The sequence below is a fragment of the Geotrypetes seraphini genome, chromosome 2 (genome assembly GCF_902459505.1).
Source record: "Geotrypetes seraphini chromosome 2, aGeoSer1.1, whole genome shotgun sequence".
In the NCBI taxonomy this organism is placed as follows: domain Eukaryota; kingdom Metazoa; phylum Chordata; class Amphibia; order Gymnophiona; family Dermophiidae; genus Geotrypetes; species Geotrypetes seraphini.
In genome coordinates this window covers 379,975,280-379,998,280 of record NC_047085.1, presented here as the reverse complement: position 1 = coordinate 379,998,280, position 23,001 = coordinate 379,975,280, and the positions used below count along the sequence as shown (strand labels likewise).

General features: G+C 43.3%; 1 protein-coding gene across 2 annotated transcripts in view; it reads left to right on the top strand.

Annotated features, from left to right (window-relative positions):
- Positions 1-23,001, top strand: part of CTNNAL1 (catenin alpha like 1) — a 520,895-nt gene that overhangs the window by 317,466 nt on the left and 180,428 nt on the right. For both annotated transcript variants that reach the window (XM_033930656.1, XM_033930655.1), the window contains exon 4: positions 10,887-11,006. In XM_033930656.1, the coding sequence (XP_033786547.1) occupies positions 10,887-11,006 (120 nt within the window). The remainder of the gene's footprint in view (positions 1-10,886; positions 11,007-23,001) is intronic.

Here is a 23,001-nt window from a genome sequence, read left to right as displayed (position 1 = left end):
GTATTTTGGGAAAGAGTGAACAAGTGATTCACATTTACATTTTCCACTATATATCACCCCTCAGCCATCACTTCTCCAAGCTGAAGAGCCCTAGCTGCTTTAGCCTTTCCTCATAGGGAAGTTGTCCCATCCCTTTTGTCATTTTTGTCACCCTTCTCTGTACCTTTTCTAATTCTGATATATCTTTTTGGAGATATGGTGACCAGAACTGCACACAGTATTTGAGGTACGGCAGTACCATAAAAAGATACAAGGGCATTATAACATTTTCATCTTTGTTTTCCATTCCTTTCCTGATGATTCCTATCATTCTATTTGCTTTCTTAGCAACCGCTGCACATTGAGCTGAGGATTTCAACGTATCTTCAACAATGACACCTAGATCCTTTTCCTGGGCAGTAACTTCTAACACAGAACCCAGCATCACATAGCTATACTTCGGGTTCCTCTTTTCCACATGCATCACTTTGCACTCGATCACATTAAACATCATTTGCCATTTTGACGCCCAGTCTGCCAGTCTCACAAGGTTCTCTTACAATTTTTCACAATCCTCTTGCGATTGAACAACTCCAGACTCTACCCCTTCTACCTTGCTACACCATATGCTTGGGCATTGTCTCTGGCAGTGTTCAAGGTCCAGTTAAAAGCCCACTTCTTTGTGACTGCTTTCAATTCCTAACTCCTCTCACCTTGGGTTCTGCATCCTTAACTCTATATGTCATGTCTGTCTATCCAAGTTAGATTGTAAGCTCTTCTGAGAAAGGACCATCTATTAAATATCAAAATGTACAGCAGTGCGAACACCTTTCAGCAATATACTGTAAATAGTAGTAGTAATAAATCGTAATAGTATTCCAAGGAGCAATTGTCCTCGTGTTTAAATTATAGAGTATGTTATGTGGATCAGTGTGAAACAAACACATACCATAATGCAGTTTGAAATCTATTCTTTAAACAGCAAGGTTCAATTTCTGCAAGGCACTGTGTTTGTACCTCCATATTCCCACTCCAATGCCTGTTTTTCCACTTAGGCTATATTTGGAAGATATATATGTTTATTTATTAAAATTTGATATCCCACAGAAGCTTAGAACATTTCTCTGCAGCTAACAATTAAAACATATGTTCAAAAGAGGTAAGAATGGAACTCCATGACATATAGGAAAGACCTATGCAATCATACAAGAAAGAAAAAAAAAACACACAGCACTCCATAAGAAATACATTAATGTCTTCCTAATAAATATGCTCTTTTTGAGGAATGTCAGCCCAAAAGACAGATTGAATAAAGTAAGTCTTTAATAGTGTCTTGAAATCTTTGAAGTTCAGTTCAAGACAAATATTATTAGGAAGTTTGTTCCAAAAACTCGGTACCAGATTTTAAAAAAAGCTTTACGTCTGGTACATTCCCAATTTGTTCTTTTAGGTGATGGCAGAACGAATCTATTGTCTTGTAAGGACCTAAGCACTCATGATGGAACATATGGAATAGTTAAAGAGTTTAGACAACTGGGTTCAAGCGTATGAAAGACTTTATGTGTTAACATTAAAATTTTGAATCAAATACGATATGAAATCAGTAACCAGTGATATTGCAAAAAGAGTGGTGTCATATGATCAAATTTACTTTTATGTCCTAACAACTTAATTGTATTATTTTGCAATGTTTGAAGTCGTCAAAGATCGAAAGAAGAGATATACTTTCCAACTGTCGTCTCAGAGACTCCATTGCTTCTCTCTAGTGTCCTTAGCTTTTGAGAGTTCAGTGACACTTGATTTGGAAACAGTCAAACTCCAGAGTAATTTCTTGGTTATTCTTGGATGTCACTGGATTCCTCCATTAACTTATGTCTAGAAAAAGAGTTATGGCTCTTTGTATTCCTGAAAACATTCCCCAGTGCAAATGAAGGTGACTGCTGCCATTACGATGGGAGGCTGAGTCCCAGGGTGTAAGCAGATCACTGAAAGGCTTTGGTCAAAATGTCTTTCACCTGCTAAATCAAAGGAAGGGGAACACCATTTGTCTGGGAGGCATCAAATAATTATTCTCTAGTGTGGAGTAATATATGTATAAGAATGCACAGAGCAGAGCGGTGCTATTTGTCCCTGCCAGGTAGGTTCTTCCTAAAGGATTTCAGGAAACTAGATCCCTCCAAAGAGCAACCACTAGCTACAGTGCACTTTGAATTGAATTATTTTTTTAGGCAGCTGAATGTGAGCAATGAGGGCACGTTGTCCATTCCGTCCCTATATTTACAGCACAGATGTGACAAAACTGATTCATTACTGCATCCAGCAAACTAAATAGAAAAGCTGTGATCATATTTGTACTTGGTTTTTTGTATTCTCTCTGCATTCTCCTCTGTACCCCTTCTGATATTTCAGATAGAAAAGAAATAGGAAACATACTTTTCTTCAAGAATGCAAGTTCTACATAAATATTTATATTTAGGTAGGGATGTCTGTTGAATTTATAGTACTTTGCCATATGCAGATAATTTTCCTTAGAAGGTGGACTATAAATCTTGTGCTGCATTATATCACACATCTGGCCCTAGAGAACAAGGGCTTTATTCATCGCCACAGCCCTCAGTGGCCTCAATTTGAGGGGTAGACCTTTCTGAGAAATAGTTAAAGTTTAGGTTCAGGAATAACTTTTTTGATATTTAGCACAGTTGAAAGCCTCTCACAATCGGAGCCTTTATATTGGCACGTGTATGACCCTCCTCTTTCTGTGTGAGGGGTCTTGTAAACAAGCACGTGGCGAGAATGAAAATGCAGCAATTTCTTCTTTGTGAAGCTTTCGTTTCTCCCCCCTGTGATTTACTAAAGGTAAATGCTGCTATTTGCGGTCTTGTAATGCAAATGTTATAACTGCTTTTGTGAACTGTTACATCCCCTTTTGAGACTTGTACATGGTCTGGTGGAACCCAGGGTAAAGTTTGTGTGCCTACAGCCTCTTGTCCTCCATCCTCCCCCCACTAGCCAATTTTGTTTTTCCATTTTAACCTGGCAGAGGATTTTGTTTTCCCATTAGGTTAAAAGAGCAGCAATTTCTTTTTTTTTTTTTTTTCTATATAGCTTTTTATTGTGCTTTAATGCAGCTTAGCCAGAATTCATGTTAGCTTCTTCTGGAGGATAATTACTGTTGTTCTCTATTGACAAGGATCACATATGGGCAGTGATACCTAATGGTGCTAACACTGATAGCTATTGAGTTCAGAAACCTCCCCCAGATTTTTCTGAGTGTGTATGGGCCTTCTTATGCAGCCTCTACTTCATGAGTTCCTTTGGTCTCTTTGTCCAAACTGTCATCTGGATGTGGTTTTTGTGCCTTTTTTTCTCCAAGATATTTTTCTCCGTGGTCCAGCTTCCTTGTTTCTTCCCAAGTTCCCATTCTCATTTCCCACTAAAAATCAATGGAGTGCTATTCTAAAGGACTTCTACATTTTGGGCCGGATTCTGTAACTGGCGCTGTTATTTGCTGGCCACCTAAAAAACCGCCGCCGATCACATGTCAATCACGAAATGATGTCGTTTACAGAATCGCGGCTTTCATCAAAGGAAGGCACCGGAAATGTAGGCCAGGGTTTTAAAGGACTACATTTCTGGTGCCTACTGTGATGAGAATTCCTGCAGTTGTTTCTGGCGTTAACCATACCTGCTTCGACCATAGGCATTTTAAGGTGCCACCATAGATGCAATGAAGGCATTGTTTTTTCCAGACACCAGTAGGCTCCTATATTTTTTTTAAACAATTTTTAAATCATTTTTAAATGGCTTTTATCAATTAAGTTGGGCACCATTTATAGAATATGGGCCTTAATGGCTGTCTTTGGGTTCTCCAACACCATGTAATTTGCTTATAAAGATATGAAAAGAGACTTCAGAGGAAATTCAGCACTACATGATCCCAGATAATGGTTCCTCAAGAGACACCAGAAAGGAGCCTTTCCATAGGATAAGCACACTGCCAAAAAAGAGGAGGCTAGATCATAAAATATCTCAGATCTAGGCATAGGGATCAGTGCTGTAGAAGGCAACTGGTTAGTCAGCAAAAGCTGCTGGTGAAGAAAGCTCAGCTGCCCATAGAAGTTGGCACAGTGAACAACTTTGATTCATTACAGTAACTTGATGGAAGGACTTGATGCAACAACTGTACATAGAGTTTAAATTCAGTTCAGTGCAAAAGGGTGTTGACCATAAACTCTCATTCACTCTAAAGAACTCAATGAAGAAGCAAATATACACAACTCTTCACATAAAAGACTGAACCAGCCCTGAACTTAAATGTACTTGTTAGGAGAGAAGATGACTGCTCTCCTAAGGCCTTCTCAGGGGGATTTAGGACATTGGTCTTTGTGCTGCCAAAGCTGCATTAGATATAGGAATCACTGGAAACAGTGCTGGAGGTTTTTCAAGAACTATCCTTGTACCTTCACCAGCCTGAGTTCAACTTATATGAGGAAAATATCACCCTTACCATTAGATCAACTGTGAACCTACACTCTTAATGAAGAGTGTCTGAATAAAATTGATTTCATAAGATCAGTTCAGGAACTCTGGAACATGTTACCTACAGCAGTGGTCTCAAACTCAAACCCTTTGCAGGAGGTTTTTCAAGAACTGTCCTTGTACCTTCACCAGCCTGAGTTCAACTTGTATGACAAAAATATCACCCTTACCATTAGATCAATCATGAACCTACACTCTTGATAAAGAGCATCTGAATAAAATTGATTTCATAAGATCAGTTCAGGAACTCTGGAACACATTACCTACAGCAGTGGTCTCAAACTCAAACCCTTTGCAGGACCACATTTTGGATTTGTAGGTACTTGGAGGGCCTCAGAAAAAAAAATTTATGTCGTATTAAAGAAATGACAATTTTGCATGAGGTAAAACTATTTATAGTTTCCTTTTGGCTAAGTCTTAATAATAATATTGTAATTTATATCTAAAGAGATATGATCAACAAACTGTTTATTTTACTTTTGTGATTATGATAAACATACTGAGGGCCTCAAAATAGTACCTGGCGGGCCACATGTGTTCCCCGGGTTTGAGACCAAAGACCTACAGCCATAAGAAAAGAACACATGTTTAAACAATTTAAATCCAGTCTAAAAACATGGCTTTTCAAGCAAACCTTCCAAATAAGCTAAGTCGGTCACAGCCAAGATCTATAGCCTGTCTCAGTCTCTCTTCTCCTCTCCATTCCCAATGTTATATTCTCCTGGGGTCTTCTGGACCTCCTTTACCCCTTTATCCAAGGTTACCTTCCCAGAGTCTCCTATATAATTCAGTCTTGAGTGAATGTTCCATTCCTGTCCAATAAATGTGGTTCCTTTCCTTTTTCTGTGATATTATTTCTAATATGTAAACTGCTTTGTTCTGTCAGTTAGCTAAGACAGTATATCAAGTTTAAGTAAATAAATCTTGCACATGAACACTGTCAACAGGCACTATTAGTAACTAGGTCCCATTGCATTAAATGGCACCTGAAGTAAACTAATACATGGTCGAGTCACATTATTATGACCTCTGGCGTCAGGGAGGCACATCCAATGAATGCAGACTTCATGGGTATATAAGGTGGGATGTAAGGAAGTTGCCAATATAGCAACTGTGGCTGTCATGGGGAAAAAATGTGATTTATCAGACATTGAAAAAGGCATGATCAGCTACCATACTAAGGATGGCAGCATTTTGGAAATGGCAGAGTTTGTGAACTGTTCACAGGCTACTGTGGTTAAAGTGTACCGTGAATGGGCAAATGAAATCTTTTCAATGACCCGACATGGTATCTGTGGAGCAGCATGAGCCATCGAAGCGAGAGATGAACGTCTGTTGCACAGGTTGATGTGGGCCAAGCGGCACGGAGCGGCATGGAGCAAATCACATCCAAATGAACCAGGGGGCTTCCAGATGGGTGCCCAAAATGACTGTGCAGCAAACCCTGTTGCGAATGGGGCTCTGGAGCAGACAGCTGGTGACTGCACCTATACTCATGAGGGTTTATCATAAAAAATGGCTGAAATTTGCACAGGAGTAAAAACATTGGACTTGCACTGACTGGCAGAGGGTTGCCTTCTCTGATGAGTCATGTTTTGAGTTCCATCGAATGAATGGACATTGGTGTTTCAGCTGTGAAATCGCCAAGAGCAAACACCCAGCAACCATTGTTAGATGTATACAAGCTGGTGGCAACAGCATTATGGCATGAAAATGTTTTTTTGGTAGGGTCTGGGTCCCTTGATACCTCTGGAAGGCACACTCAGCCGATATGGGTATCTCTCCATCCTTGCTGATCAAGTACACGCGTACATGTTGGCAGTCTTCCTTATGGCTGATGGGATCTTTCAACAGGATAATGTGACATGTCATACTGCCAGAATTGTTTGTGAGTGGTTCGTAGAGTATGATCAGTACTTACAGCTACTTCCCTGGCCTCTGAATTTCCCAGACCTTAACCCAATCGAGTACATTTGGGACCATGTTGATCGACATGTTAAACAACTGGATCCATCACCATGCACTCATCAGAGATCCGGGAAACTACAGACTGGTGAGTCTGACCTCGGTACCGGGAAAGATGGTCAAGGCACTGATAAAGGACCGCATCATTGATCACCTTGATGGACACAATCTGATGAGGACCAGCCAGCACGGCTTCAGCAAGGGAAGATCTTGCTTGATGAAGTTGCTGCACTTCATTGAGGGAGTAAACAGGCAGATAGACAAGGGCGAGCTGGTCGACATTGTATATCTGGATTTTCAGAAGGCGTTCGACAAGGTCCCGCATGAACGACTACTTCAAAAATTTGCAAGCCATGGTATCGAGGGTGAAATACTCATGTGGATTAAAAACTGGTTGGTGGATAGGAAACGGAGTGGGGGTAAATGGACAATACTCGGACTGGAAAAGCATTACAAGTGAAGTGCCGCAGGGTTCGGTGCTTGGACCTGTGCTCTTCAACATATTTGTAAATGACCTGGAAATTGGTATGACGAGTGAGGTGATTAAATTTGCGGATGATACAAAGTTATTCAGAGTAGTGAGGACACATAAGGATTGTGAAAACATGACATAACCACATAAACACGCTCAAGAAATGGGCTGCGACATGGCAAATGAGGTTTAACGTGGATAAGTGTAAGGTGATGCATGTTGGTAACAAAAATCTTATACACGAATACAGGATGTATTCGGAGAGACCCCCCAGGAAAGAGACTTAGGAGTACTGGTCGACAAGTCAATGAAGCCGTCCGCGCAATGTGCAATGGTTGTGAAAAGGGCAAACAGAATGCTAGAAATGATTACGAAGGGGATCACGAACAGATTGGAGAAGGTTATCAAGCCACTGTACTGGCCCATGGTACGCCCCCACCTGGAATACTGCGTCTAGCACTGGTCGCCGTACATGAAGAAGGACACGGTACTACTCGAAAGGGTCCAGAGAAGAGTGACTAAAATGGTTAAGGAGCTGGAGGAGTTGCCGTACAGCAAAAGATTAGAGAAACAGAGGAGATTGAGGGGGCATGATCGAAACAATCAAGGTACTAAAGGGAATAGACTTAGTAGATAAGGACAGGTTGTCCACCCTCTCCAAGGTAGGGAGAACGAGAGGGCACTCTATAAAATTGAAAGGGAATAGATTCTGTACGAACGTAAGGAAGTTCTTCTTCACCCAGAGAGTGGTAGAAAACTGGAATGCTCTTCTGGAGTCTGTCATAAGGGAAAACACCCTCCAGGGATTCAAGACAAAGTTAGACAAGTTCTTGCTGAACCAGAACGTACGCAGGTAGAGCTAGTTTCAGTTAGGGTGCTGGTCTTTGACCTAAGGGCTGCCGTGGGAGCAGACTGCTGGGCATGATGGACTACTGGTCTGACCCAGCAGCGGCAATTCTTATGTCCTTATAATAATAATTTTATTTTTTGTATACTGCAATACCACAAGCAGTTCAGAGCAGTTTACAGAGGAAGAGACTGTATACAGACAGCGATGTTACAGAAAAAGACTTTCACATTATATTAGCAAGCCAAGATTAGTCAAGATTGATCCGGAAGCATTTCAGAGATACAACAAGGCAGGAAAGGAGTCAGAGAAATTTATCAAAGAGATAGGTTTTAATTGATTTCCTGAGGTTTGGTAGGAGGGTGCATTTGAAATGAAGGTGGTTAGACATTTATTCCATTTGCCTGCTTGGAATGATAGTGATCTATCAAGGAATCTCTTGTAGATACAGCCCTTCAAGGATGGGAAGGCAAACAGAAATGATAGGCACTACGTGTGCAAGTGGTGCCTGGAAATTCCAAATGGTGTGACAGGTATATTGGGGATGAACCTGTTATGGTTTTGGAGCAAAGGCAGGCAAACTTGAAGATGACCCTTGCCTCCATCGGCAGCCAATGTAGTTTTTTGTAATATGGGCTTATATGATCTGACTTTTTGAGACCATAAACAAGACGGACAGCAGCATTCTGAATGACTCTTAATCGTTTGATGGTTTTCTTAAAGGATCCCAAGTATATAATGTTGCAGTAATCTAAGATGCTTAAGATTAGGGATTGAACCAGAAGTCAAAGTAGTGTTTGATGGTACGAAGTTTCCATAGGTGCAAAAGCATTTTTTAACCTGAGCATTAGTATGATCTTCAAAAGTCAGGCATCGGTCCAGGATGACTCCAAGGATTTTGATAGTAGAATTAATTGGGTAATCTAACCCGTTTAATTTCAAAGAGGTATTGTAGTTAGGACTTGCCAAGAAAATCTTGGTTTTTTCTGGGTTCAGTTTTAATTTAAATTGCGTAGTCCATTGTTTTACCTTAGTGAGAACAGATGAGGTGAGTTGTTCTGTCTCTTGTGTCAGTGAGGTTATGGGAATGATAATTGTAATGTCATCTACGTATATATACGATTTCAATTTTAAGTCAGATAACATATGTCCCAATGATGCCATGTAGACGTTGAATAGAGAAGGGGAGAGAGGGGAGCCCTGTGTAACTCCGCAGGGATTACACCAAGTTTGGGAAAAGGTTCCGTCACTGTGAACCTGGTAAGTGCGGTTTTTTAAGAAGCCTGTAAACCACTTTAGTACCTGTCCAGAAATGCCAATAGAATTGAGGCATCTAAGCAGAATGTCATGGTCAACAAGGTCAAAGGCACTGCTCAAGTCATACAGAAGTACCAGTGCGCTTTTTCCCAGGGAAAATAGATCGAAGAGGTAATCAGTCAGCAAAGCTAAGACTGTTTCCGTACTGTAATTTGTGCGAAAACCAGACTGAGAGTCATATAGAATGTCGAACTTCTCAAAATATTTCACGAGATCAGTGTTAACTAATCCTTAGTTTAAGGAAAAGTGGTATGTTGGCAATGGGTCTGTAGTTGGCAGCCGAAGAGACTGACTCCTTGGAGTTTTTAATAATAGGAGTCACAAGGATATGGCCGAGTTCCACCAGAAAGTAGCCAGTAGACAAACATAGAGAAACCCAGTTGAAAAGATCAGTTTTGAAGGGGAAGGGAGCTGATTTCATGATAGTCCGTGGACAATTGTCTAATAGGCAATGGGATTTTGCATATTTAGAGTAAAGTTTGAGAAATTGGTTCCAATCTGGATTTTCGAAATGATTCCAGATCATATCAGCATTGAACCTTCATTTTCTAGAGTAGATTGATTAATTGATAGGTCTATGCTTGTAGCTACAAGAGACGATTTCAAATTATGAATTTTTATGGTGAAGAAGTCGGCTAGGTTTGCAGCAAAGGGTGGGAGATTTGTGTTAGAACGTTTATGTAGATCAATATCAAACAGAGAATTGACTATTCTGAAAAGTTCTTTGCTATTCAGCTTAGGGGAATTAATTGTTTGGGAATAATGTTTACAACGCTTTTCTTTAATCATTCTTTTATACTCTTTAACTTTTAGTCGCCAAAAGAATCTGTCCTTATCTTTCCCTGATTTGTTTTTACAGTATGCATAGCTCCAGATACCAGTAACCATCCAGCATCTTATTGAGTTACTCCCACGGTGTCTGGCTGCTGTTCATGCTGCCAGAAGCTGTTATTCTGGATAGTAGCAGGTGGTCATAATAATGTATATGTCGACCATGTATATGTTAATGACATCAACATGCACTAATACAGTAGCACAGATTAGTAACTCCAGCCTGTGGATGGATGTTTTATAAGGAAGGTGAGTCTTCTGTAAATGCTTTTTCAGGCACCAATTTTAGATCAGTTTTATTGTCTTTTTAAAATGCTAGCAGTAGTGGAAGATATGTGTAGATTATAGGCACGGATGGGTGTGTACACATGCTGTGGAATAGGTATAGATACTGTATCAGTGCATATCATTGTTAAGTATATGCATTGATTAGCGTATTTTATGTATGCACATTCCTGTTGTGCTCAAACTCCGCCCCTGTACATGCCCATCCAGGGTGGGGGAGGAGGGAGGGAGGGATATTTTGAAGGTTTAAATAGATAAGTATATTTTTTGTAATAAAAATAGGATTTAATGTATTAATAGTTGAATGATAGGGGAGATAATGGTTGTTTCATTATATTTTGTGTATTAAGGTGCATTTTATTCAAGCTTTTCATGTTATAATTTCTGTAATGCACTGCCATTATTTAAAATTCAGTAAATAATTTAAACAAGACTACCTATCATTCAAAACCAAGAAGAATGGAAGATTTCTTGCCACGTGTTACATTATACTGAATTGTGCTCTGATTTGAAATGATTAATTCCATGTCTTCCTTTCTCAGCTTTAGTATGTGGTGTCTTAAAACAAAAGGTTACCCAATATGTGGTTGCATTTCTTTAAATAAATAAAAAATACAGCTGTGTAGCAAACTAATTCATTGATTTTTGTAGGTCCTTGCAACCATGGAGCAGCTGGAGAAGGTTGGCAGTTTCCAGGAGTTTGTGCAAATATTCAGTCAATTTGGAAACGAAATGGTGGAATTTGCTCATCTAACTGGTGATAGACAAAATGTAAGTATAAATTGAAGTAAAGTTTATTTAGGGCCAACTTGTAACACACAAGAGTAAATGATGGCAGATAAACATCTCTGTGGTCCATCCAGTCTGCCCAATGAGGCAGCCAGAGCTGCACCCTTCACACTGTGCTGGCATTGCTTTACCCATCAAGCTGTTCAGGTTTTTGTGCTTTTCATGTGCAAGTCTGTGCCTTAAGAGTATTAACCTGACCCAGAATGAATATTGGTAAGGGAGAAAAGGCTTAGAAATTTAGTTCACATATGGCCTTTTCAGAAGGGTACTTGGCTGAGTTTATGTGTATGAATGATGCCATTTTTAAAATTTGTATATCATGTTTATTGTGCTTAACCTAAAAAAAAGATCAAATCTAGATAAGAAAAATAACATTACAGTTCATAGATGAAGGAGCATGGTCTAGTCATTAAAACATTAGGCTGACAATAATGGAGGAGACAGGCATGCAAATATGTCTAATGCATATTCATTAGGGATATATTGAAAACCCGACTGGCTGGGGGTCCCCTAGGACAGAGATGAGAACCACTGCTCTAAGAGATCCTACACCTTCTTGACATTTATGAAAGTGCAAATCTTAACACCTTAGACAAGTTATTCCATAGAGTCAGTGCTACCCCACAAACCTGTTGTACACTACTCAGTTTGTACATGGATCCCATACAAAGGCCATACCAAGGGCCCTTAGGCATAGTAGATAGGCTAGTACAGGGGTCTGCAACCTTTAAGACATAAAGAGCCACTTGGACCCGTTTTCGAAAAGAAAAAAAAACTTGGAGCCGCAAAACCATTATAAAACAAATCTAACACTGCATATATTGTTTCTTATCTTAATGCTATATACAGGATCATGCAGTTAGCTGTCAATCTGAAGAAAAAAAGGACTTTTTCACTTAACAATGTAAAATATATTTTTGCACATTAATAGCTAATTAAAATATTTAATTTAGCTGGTTAATGGGATTTTTGCTCCTGAACCTCAGTGCACAGTGTCTGCACATCAGGGCTGTAAGACGTCACCTTCATTTTCACACAGGCTTGCAAGCTGTCATCACCACCATTACTGGGCCAATAAGCACCTCCTCTTCATGTCCCCTCTGAATCTCTATCCTTATTCAGTAGGTCCTGCTTACCCTTTCTCTTCTTTGTGTCACTATCTCCATTTTCAGCTTTCCCCCCCTTTTCCTTTGTTACTGCACCCTGTAGCTAGAATCTTTCCACCCTCCCTCCACTCCGGCCCAGCCCAGTATGAAATATTTCCTTTTGTTTCCCTCCCCTCTCTCTTTCTCTCTCTCTTCTCCTCCCTCACCCACGAGTCCTGCATCTGGCCCTCTCCCTTCTACCTGCACCTGGCAACACCCCCCTGCTCCGCGGCTCTCTTCAGCAACTCGTCAGCAGCGGTGATCAAGACAAGCTGCCGACATCGAGGCCTTCCCTCTACGAGTCTCGCCTTTGTGGAAAAAGAAGTTGAAACAAGCGGGACTGACTTAGAGCCATAGCGCACGAGAGAGACTCCCATGGGGATGAAAACAGCCTACCTAAATTCTGGCGATGCAGGCATGCAGCTTACAAGTCCGGCTTCGCGGCGGGAAATAGCCATGCTGCCGGGGCCGCCGGACCAATCAGCAAGCAAGGCTTTCATCTGTGTACGTGCTGAGCTCACTGCTCAGCTTGGCTATTTCCCGCCGCGACGCCGGACTTGTAAGCTGCATGCCTGCATCGCCAGAATTTAGGTAGGCTGTTTTCATCCCCGTGGGAGTCCTGTGGGCCACACTACCGGAGCCGCGGCAAAGGTGAAAAAGAGCCGCATGCGGCTCTGGAGCCGCGGGTTGCCAACCCCCGGGCTAGTAGATAAGTTATGGACAGAAGTAGAGCTCAGTTGGCTTCTTAGCACACCAGTAAAGAAATATGGATCAAAATTCAGGCCAGCAGTGTTCGTGCCACACTTGACAAATGACAAAGCATAGAAGAGTAAGCAGTTATTGTGGAGGAACTTTAGATGGAAATGTATTCCTGGCTGCCTATTTCATTTTCTGTTACTCTTCAGTGTTTAGAAAGCATAGAGGGCAGTTTGCTTGTCAGTTGAGGTCAAGATGAATTTTATTTTCCCTGTCTCAGAAGTCTTACAATAGAATTTCTACTTGATGACTTTTCCAAAGTCACCAGGAGGGGCCTAAGGCTACTGGGCCTATTCCGGTTGGCCCAGGTGCCTCAGGCCCCACCTGTGGGCGAGATTTGAGCTGCCTGGGCCAATCAGGCCCTAAGGCCATCCATTCAATGGATGGCTGGCCTGCCGGATGGACAGGCTTGGCACCCGTCCGTCCGGCCAATGAATTTAAGGTATGGAGAGGGGGATTGGGGGTGGGGGGGTGGAGGGGTCGGCGGGGTCTCGTGGGTCAGCGGGAGGGGGCTGATCAGGGGTTTGGGGAGGGCATTCATGGGAGGGGGGTGCATCGAGAGCAGGAGGGCCTGGGATCCCTCCTGCCTGTATCTTAGTGGGGTGGGGAGTAGGGGTTCACCGGGGCAGGAGGGCTTGCGTTCCCTCTTGCCCAATTATATACTGAACTTATTTTATTAAAATATAAAAAGAGACTATTCTGTACAATTGTCATTTTATAAACACAAAATAATACAGAGCAAGGATCAACAAAACCCCTGTCTCCTCTTGCTTTCACAAATATCCCCTCCACTATTGTGAAAACTGAAAAAAAAACAACAAATTACTACAGAATGCTACATAGAAAAATCAAGCTAACACAATACTTCAGTCACACATAGCAGGAATAGTGTTAGGGGAGAGCAACTAGGGCAACTGCCCCCTGGTCAAAGAGAGAGCCCTAAGCCAGCTGGAAGCTAAAGAAGCACAGCCTGGGCTTTGCGGTCCCCAGTTATGTCTAATACCAGCTCTAGCAGGATACATATTTCAAATCTGAAATATTCTAATCACAAAATATAAAATACATTTATTTTTTTCTACCTTTTGTTGTGTGGTAATTTTATTCTTCAAATTACATAGGTCTCAGGCTTTGATTTTGGGTTCCTTCTGTCTTCATCGTGGCATGGCTGGCTCCAGAAGGTAAAATAGGCGCAAGAGGAGCTGGGAAGGAGATGCCGAGTCTAACACGGGAGCAATTTTTTTACCACAGGAGTAAGACTTTTCACCGCTTCCACAGGGCGGTGAAAGGTCTTGTCCCCATTACCACGGGGTGGTGAAAGGTCTTGTCCCCATTCCTGCGGTAAACCAGTTGCAAATGCCCCCATTTCTGTGGATTTACTGCGGTGATCACGGTTTACCGTGGTAAACAGCCCATGTGTCATTCTCTACCCCTGAGCTAATCGAGATAAGGGAATCTCCCTGACACAATCAGTTTAGCAGCTGCAGCAGGGAACCTGTTCCCCCTGAGAAGTCAGCCAGAAGAAGAGATGCCCACTCCCACCTGCCAGAACCCTGAAGCCCCCCAACTGTCCACGGCAGGAAGAGTGCCCTCCCGACACAATCCAAGGCAGGAGGAATGCCCGTTCCCTCCTGCCACCACACCCTGAAGCATTCCCCAGCAAGAGGGATGCCCATTCTCTCCTGCCGCTGGCCCCATCATCCAATCCCCACCAAACATTTTCCGACTCCACCCTAACACTCCCAAGATTCTCCTGCCACCCCGACCTCCCCCCCCCCCGAATGCCCCCTGTACCTTTATCTGATGGACGGAAAGCGGGATGCCTGCTCCGTCCTACCGCAGGCCTGACCCTACAAAATGGCAGGCCTTCCCCTTTCTGGTGCGTTCTGGGACACACCGGGGAGTGACCTAAGGTCCTGAATGGCTCAGATGCCTAAGGCCCCTCCCATAGGAGGGGCCTTAGGCACCTGGTCCAAGCAGAGTCTTAGGCCTCCTTCCCAGTGCATCCTAAGACTCCAATTATCCAGATACCTAAAGCTCCCTTGGACAGTTTGGGGGAGCTTCGGGGGTTCCGGCAAGAGGATGTGGGCATCCCTCATGTTGGCTGACTTTGCAGGGGGGACAGGTTTCCTGCTGTGGCCGCTAAACGAAGATTCCCATGCAGCAATCGACTCAGTGGCCGCATCTATTTGAAATGTAGACCAGCATATATACACGAACGCAAGGAGCCTAAGGAACAAGATGGGTGAATTAGAAGCTATGACACAAAAGAATAACTTTGACATCATCAGCATCACGGAAACATGGTGGACCGAAGAAAACATCTGAGACACTGTGCTACTGGGATACAAACTATACTGCAGAGACAGAATGGGTCACAAAGGTGGGGGCGTTGCCCTATATGTCAAAGAGGGAATCGAATCTACTGGAGAGAGCACACCTGAAAGTATGAATAAGTTAGATTCTGTATGGGTCAAAATTCTGGGAGCCAATGGATCGGAAATGAAGATCGGCATCTACTATCGACCCCCAGGGCAGCCCGAAGAAATGGATGGAGAAATGATAAATGATATCAAACGCAACTGCAAGGGAGGCAACACAGTTATCATAATTGATTTCAATTATCTGGGAATAGACTGGAATCTAGGCACCTCCGGCTGCGGTAGGGAGACCAAGTTCCTGGATGCTGTAGGCGATTGCTTCCTGGAACAACTTGTCAAGGAAAACACGAGAGGAAATGCAATTCTGGACTTAATTCTAAATGGACTACGAGGACAGGCGCAAGATGTAGAAGTAGAGGGGGCGCTGGGAACCAGTGATTACAATATGATCTGCTTAGACATAGATGCAGGGGCGAAACATCAATCCAGAACGACAGCTACGGCACTGAACTTCTGAAAAGGAAATTACGAAGGGATGAGACTCACGGTGGGGAAAAAGATCAAGAAGAGGATAAGCACTGTAAAACACTAGAGTAGGCATGGTCTCTTTATTTTTTTATTTATTTTTTTAATTTGTTTATTTATCATTTTTCAAAAACATTACAAGAAACAAACTTCTTGTTAAAGCAATACAGCAGAATACAGTTAAAATATAACATTAAATCAAAGATTTTGATATTTAAGGCAATTATAATCACTTCCTTAGACCCCAATAATGGAGGGGGAGTTAAATCCAGAATAAAGAGAAGTATCTTTCTTCAACATACTGTGACCGTGCCTGTCCCTGAGTAGGTGGGAAACCAGGCTCAGACCACAGGTAGATTTATTAATGCGCCTTTTATATGGCTGGATGAACAAAAACCCGGAGGACGGATTTCTTAGGAACTGGAACCAGGTTTATTAAAGTTTTCAAAAAAAACAAAAAAAAAAAACCATGTTGGAACATATAGCATGTTCTTCACATTTTCCTTTACCAAGCATAACAGGAGATTCAGTCCTTGTGCCCTGTCTGGAGCTTCCCTGTCCATAAAATAAAGCCTGTTAACATTCCAAACCTCCCCACAAAACAAAGCAGAGGTTTGGCTTTCAAATTCTCCCACACAGAAAAATGTGTCCAGGGTTAATGACCGTAGCCAAGCCCCACCTGGGCTAACTTCCATGATCTTCTTACCCCTCCAAGTCCTCCAGAGGTAAGTTAACTAAACAGTTCTCACAATTATTGTTCAATTGGTCTTAATTGCCCTGACCCTGCTTCAAACACTGCTAGGGTCCAGGGCTTCAATTAGCCTAGACTGGATTATTGAGGAAAGGGGCAAGACCTCTCATATCTCATACTCCCCTAAGTCCATGTCTTCCCCGGGCTCACTCTCCCCAGGAAGGCTGTTCATTTCCCAGTCCATAGATCCATAACCCTGGCTGGTTCTCCACCCTGTGTCCTCGGGCTGCTTCTCCCAACCCCCGTCTTGCCTGAGTGTTAGCTCCTTGCCAACCGGTCCTTTCCACCGCCCCTCTCTTGGTGCACCCTCCCGGGGTTTGTACAGCCAGGCAGGGTCGCAACCAGGGCCTTCAATCTCCCACCTGCTGGGTTGTCTCCTGACTAGCAAACGGGGCTGGGGAACCGGAACTCCTTGGAAGCTGCACTCCCTGCTGGTGGCTGGCTGATTGTAATTAGCCCCACCTGAGCTCTCCAACTGATTTCCCTTTGTTGGTATTTGAGGCTTTCTGACCTGCATACCTTGAGTGTTAACCCCACCCCCTCCTGAGTTGGGTTTAGGTTTCAGAGAAGGAGGAAAGGAGTAATAGGGGGAGGAATTCGGTTCAAGTACCCTCCCCCTCTGGCTCTTAGGCTGGGTTATGACCGGGTTTTTCTCTTCCCTTCCTAGTTGTGACGGCTCCATGCCAGGTTTTCTTGGGCCCAGGGCAGGGTGCATGCTGGGTTTCGTAGTTCTTTTGGCTGGGACAGGGGCTTCCCTGTCACAATACAGAAAACATAAAAAGGAAAGGCTTTAATGCAAGTTGCTAAATATTTCTTGCACTGGTGTCAACTCTATCTAACTATCTTTTTCAGCTCCAGAAAAGATTTTAATTGATCTGGCAGAAAAAATACAAATTTATGTTGAGCATATTTCACTATACACTTACAAGGGTAAGCTAGAAGGAAAGTTCCTTCTAAAGATATAACCTCTTGCCTTAAGGATAAAAATTGTTTCCTTCTCTCCTGAGTGATTTTAGTCACGTCTAAATATGCCCATATTCTTTTCCCATAAAACAGACTTTTGGAAAATTTAAAGTATAATTTCATGAATGAATCCAGATCTTGTTGGAAATAGTGTTGTCCTTAATGTAGATTCGGTGATAGATTCTTCTAATATCGCAGATATTTCATTCAAGTCAAGTTGAGGTTGAATATTTTTCTCTTCTTTCCCTTCCTGTATCTCCTGGGAATTTTTTATCGCAATAGGTAGATAATAAATTTTATTCAATGGAGGTATAAACTCAGGGGAATATTTCAATATCTCTACCAAATATTTTTTAAAGAGATTATATGAAAAAATCCCAGGGGACCTCAGGAAGTTCAAAATTCTGACATTAAGACGTCTGTTGAAATTTTCAATATTTTCTATTTTACGTTGTAATAATGTACTGTCCTTTATTGCAAGACCTTTATATTCTTGCAATGATTGTACCTTAATTTGACGTTTTTCAATGGAGTTCTTAGTTTTCAAATTTGTTTGCTCAAAATTTTTTGTGATAGTATCTAACTTTGCTCCAGGAGCCTTTACCTCCTCTGCTGTTTTTGTTGTAGCCGCGTCCAACTTCTGAAGCATCTTGTGGATAGTTGTTAGAATGACCTCCATCACGGGGGTAGAACCCCCTAAGCTGTTCTGCATCGGCAGAAGCTCATGTGCCGAGGATCCTTCCTCTATGGACAGGTCGGGTGCAGCTTCGACTTCCCTTCCTGGGCAGTGCATGGTCTCTTTTTAAGGACACAGTCACCGAGGCGCAAAATCTATATATACCGCGTATCAACAAGAGAGGCAAGAGAAAAAAGAACAAAGAACTGGCGTGGCTCACTGTAGCCGTGAAGGAAGCAATCAGAGACAAGAAGACTTCGTTTAAGGAATGGAAAAAGTAAAAAATGGATGAAAACTAGAAAAATCACAAAAAGCATCAACGCAAGTGCTATAAAGTGGTAAAAGGGGCCAAAAGAGACTACAAGGAAAAAATAGCCAAGGAGGAGAAAAACCTCAAGTCATTCTTTCGATACATTAAGGGGAAACAACCTGCAAAGGAAGCGGTGGGACCATTGGATGATAATGTAATAAAGGGAGTGCTAAAGGAGGACAAAGCCATCGCCGATAAACTGAACACATTTTATGCATCTTGTGACAAACCCAGGTCCGTTTCGGGTTTTGGCCAAAACAAACCCGAATCCGTACCGGGTTTTGCCCCAGTGATCAGGAGTATTCACAGTGCACCTAGATGCAGGAGGGCTGATCAGGTGACCTGCCAATTGATTGATGAAGCTGACTTCTGCTCTGATTCTGACATGTAGGTAGAAGAGACAGGGCAGGATAAGATTAAGAGAAAAATCCTACACTCCATGCAGACCTGTCACTGTCAGAAAGCTTATTCAGTTTGAACAGCCTGTTAAAATCAGGGCTAGGGAGAAACCTGCCTGTAATAGCAGGAAGCAAGCCGGTGTGTGGAAAACCCTTCCCCCCCACCTTCTCAGAGGGGGAGTGGTTATCCACAGGATATAACGAGGCACAGGGGACATATGAGGAGAAGAGAGGAGAGAGGAGAGATGGGAGAATGGGAAGCTGAGAGGAGGCAGTCTCTCACAGACTGTCCCATGCTGAGGCAGATGAGTTACCTCCTGTCTGGGACACTGGAGTACAGCCAGAAGGAGAAGCCATGGAGGGGCAGGAAAGCTGTGTAGGAGCTGACACTCTGCCAACACCCATGGAGACCCAGTAAGCCTAAGATTGGGATTTAATTTCTTTATGCTGCAAGCTTGTCTCTTACCCGTTTGAAGCCAGTGAAGCTCTTCTGGGAAGCCACATTTTTGAGGTTTTCTGTAAAGCAGGAATGTGTGTGTTTTCTGACAAACCATTTTGAATGTATTTCCTGTATGATGATTCAGCTGGGAAATCTCGATGGTCCTGCTCAGCTGTGCCTGATTGCTACAGCAACGTTTAGAGGGAAACGTTTGCTTGATTTTGAACTCTGAATAATGCTGTGATTCTTATGTGTTCTGGACTGTTGGATAAAAGCATTACTTATCTGATTATTACTGCTCTGGTGAAGAGAACTGTATTTCTTGACTGATTAAAGTCCAGAAGCAGGGGACTGTACACAAGGCAGTGCTGACCCAGATTCAACTGCCTAATTATATTATTGTGAACCTTTGTATTTCATGCAATATCAGTCCATCTTGAACTACAAGGCTGTTGCCTATATTTTTTTGATTTATTCAACCAGTGGTTTAAATAAAGTTTATTTTTGCTTTGCCATTTCTGACTAAGATGCCTTTATACTTTGCATGCTGATAAGTTTGGAATGTGCCTGTTCTAAAGACCTGAAGGATCCCTTAGTGGAAAGGGACACGTCGGGTTTCAGCTTTGGTCACATTCCCAGGTGCTCGCTGCGCCTTACAGGAGCCCGGGTTGTGACAATTTGGTGTCAGGAGTGCGATTTGGTACCTCCTTCAGGTGAAGAAAGGCATAGCAAGGTGGAAAATTTTTTTATTTTTTTTTTTTGTTCTTCTGGATTTTCAACTGTGGATTAATGTTGCCGGAGGAAAAGTTTGTTGGACTAAACTTCTGGAAGTGATTGCTGAACTGGGAGTTAGAAGTCTTCAGGACAGCGTTTTGGAGCCTGCAGAGGAGCAGCTGGATCAACAGCGGAGGAATCCACAGCAGTGCAGCGCAGGAGAGTGTTCCAGGAGTGGAGCCGGTGACCAGACGATCCCTGGAGTTTCCAGTGGAACCAGAGGGGGCCGGGAGGTCCTGGAAGAAGGGCGGTGCACCCTGTAAGGAGCACAGAGGCGAAGACTCACCAGTACTGCGGTAAGCGCACTAGACAGAGGGTCTAGGAGGGTGGTACTGGGGGGGTCAGTGATTGTTAGGATACCACACTTGGATCGAGTGTTTGTGTCTCACATTTCCACAGATCCAGGATGGAGTCTTCAGCATTGGTGGCAGTGGCAGCGGAGTGTCACAGGCAGAACGAGGAGCTGAAGAAGGTGATAGACGCCAATCAAGGTCTGTGGCAGGCGAGCCAGGAAGCAGCAGAGTGGCACCACAAGGACTTTGTACATGTAATGGAGGCAGGCACAAATGATGGGACGGCTTTTGCAAGTGTTAGAGGCGTACATGGACGCCCAAAGTAGGGTAAATATTGTGAGACCTGCTTTTAGAGCACACCCACCCACACCCATCCCGATACACACATCTGGGGATATAGGACCCAGTGGGAAAAGATTTGCTAGAACCCAGGGTAACACCCAGAGGAAATTTACATCTAATACAGGGGTGCAATGTTTCAAGTGTGGGGGAAGAGGACACCGACAGTGGGAATGCAGGCAGAGGAGAGACTGTACCATAACAACTGAGGTAAGGAGGAGCCCTCAGGGGGGTTATGTGCAGAAGGTATGGGTACAAAACAAAGCAGTGACTGCCTTACTAGACACAGGGGCGGAACAGAGTGCTATGGCCAGTGACCTGTGGCAACAGATAAAAGGTGACATCTCTGAAAGCACTAGCCTTAAGGAAGTTGAGATAGGATGTGTCCACGGTGATAAAAAGAAATACCCGGTGCGGATAGTGAATGTGAAGAGTGAAGGGGCAGCGGTATCATTGCAAGTGGCCCTAGTACACAACCTACCTTATGCCCTGATATTAGGTCAGGATTGGCTAAGAACCCAGGGAGGAGAGTTCCAAGTAGCCGGCCATAATAATATAAGCATACAGGCGGGTAGCCAAATATTAGGGGCATGGACCAAAAGAAAGCAGAATTACCCGAGGAGAGTACGGAGAGGCTGGCAGCCGACATTAAGATGGGTATCAATGTCTGATAAAGCCAAGGCCCCTACTAGAGCTTATGAGCGTGCAGCAGGTTATGACATATATGCAGCTCAAGAGGTAGAGGTGCCCGCTCAGGGGAGAGCAGTAGTATGCACTGACATACAGGTATCACCACCCCCAGGCTCCTATATAAGACTTGCCTCACGGTCAGGTTTGGCAGCGAAGAAGGCTATAGAAGTGGCAGCTGGGGTGATTGATCCCAATTACCGGGGTAATGTTGGAGTAATATTGGTGAATCATGGGTCGGAGCCCTATTGGGTCCGACAGGGGGATTGCATTGCTCAGATGATATGTGAGCGGATCTGGCCAGCAAAATTGCAACAGTGGGTACACTTGCCAGTAACAGGCAGGGGTGCTAAAGGCTTTGGCTCATCCTATAGGGCAATTCCCACAGAGCAAGGTAAGCAGGAACAGCTACCAGGAGAGGCTCAGCAGGGAGTTAGGATAGGACAGAATGGCAGTCAAGAACATAAGATACAGGGAAGTGTCCCAGAAACAATTACACTACATGAACCTCAAAGGAAGGGCAGAGCAGGTATGGAGGAAGTCCTCAAACAAGAACTGAGGGAGTTGAGGGAACAATTAAAGTCCCTGAGGGAGGAAAAGAAACAAGAAATGTACGATCATACACAACAGTCAGCAGAAACCTTTAATAAAGCCCTGACGGAGATGGCTGGGCAACTCTCCCAAATAGGCAAACAGGTAGTTGATAACCAACATCAGCAAGAAGAACTGGGAAAAATCTTAGAAACCCTATCGGGGAGATGGAAGGATAGGGAAGGAGAAAATAATAAATGGGGTGAACAGAAACAAGTACTAGATGCCCAAGTAGAACAACAGAAGTTGCAGCTTGATAAAATGGAGAATACACTAAAAGAAATTCAAACCCAAGTAGGGAGGAGTAAAAAGGAAAGGTTGAACGAGAGGGCTGAGGCTGTTGCAGCCCTAGCTCAGCGGGTGGAAGGGGTAGAAGTTCTGGATCAAAGAGAGATGGAGCCTACCCAAACACCAGTGCTACATTGGCCTGAAGATTTTCAGGACCCTCCTTCCATTACACAGGACCTTGAGAAGGACTGTAGGAATTCTAGGTTAAGTGAGGAGGCTGAAATGAATAGGGTAGAGGAAGATCTATCTCTACCGGACCCAATGATGTTAGGAGAGGAGGTGAGATTCTCTCCCCAGCAGTGGGCACAATTTTTTCCTCACTTGTGTCCCGGTCAGCTCGGAGGGAGTTTACAGGGACCTGAAGCCACTCAGTCCTCAGGTAAAAAAACTAGAAATAAGAAACATCATTGATTATTGCGCATCCCAGAGAATACAGGAGGTCCTTCATCTTTAAGCAGGAGTCAGCTTTTAAGTGTGGGGGAATGTGACAAACCCAGGTCCGTTTCGGGTTTTGGCCAAAACAAACCCGAATCCGTACCGGGTTTTGCCCCAGTGATCAGGAGTATTCACAGTGCACCTAGATGCAGGAGGGCTGATCAGGTGACCTGCCAATTGATTGATGAAGCTGACTTCTGCTCTGATTCTGACATGTAGGTAGAAGAGA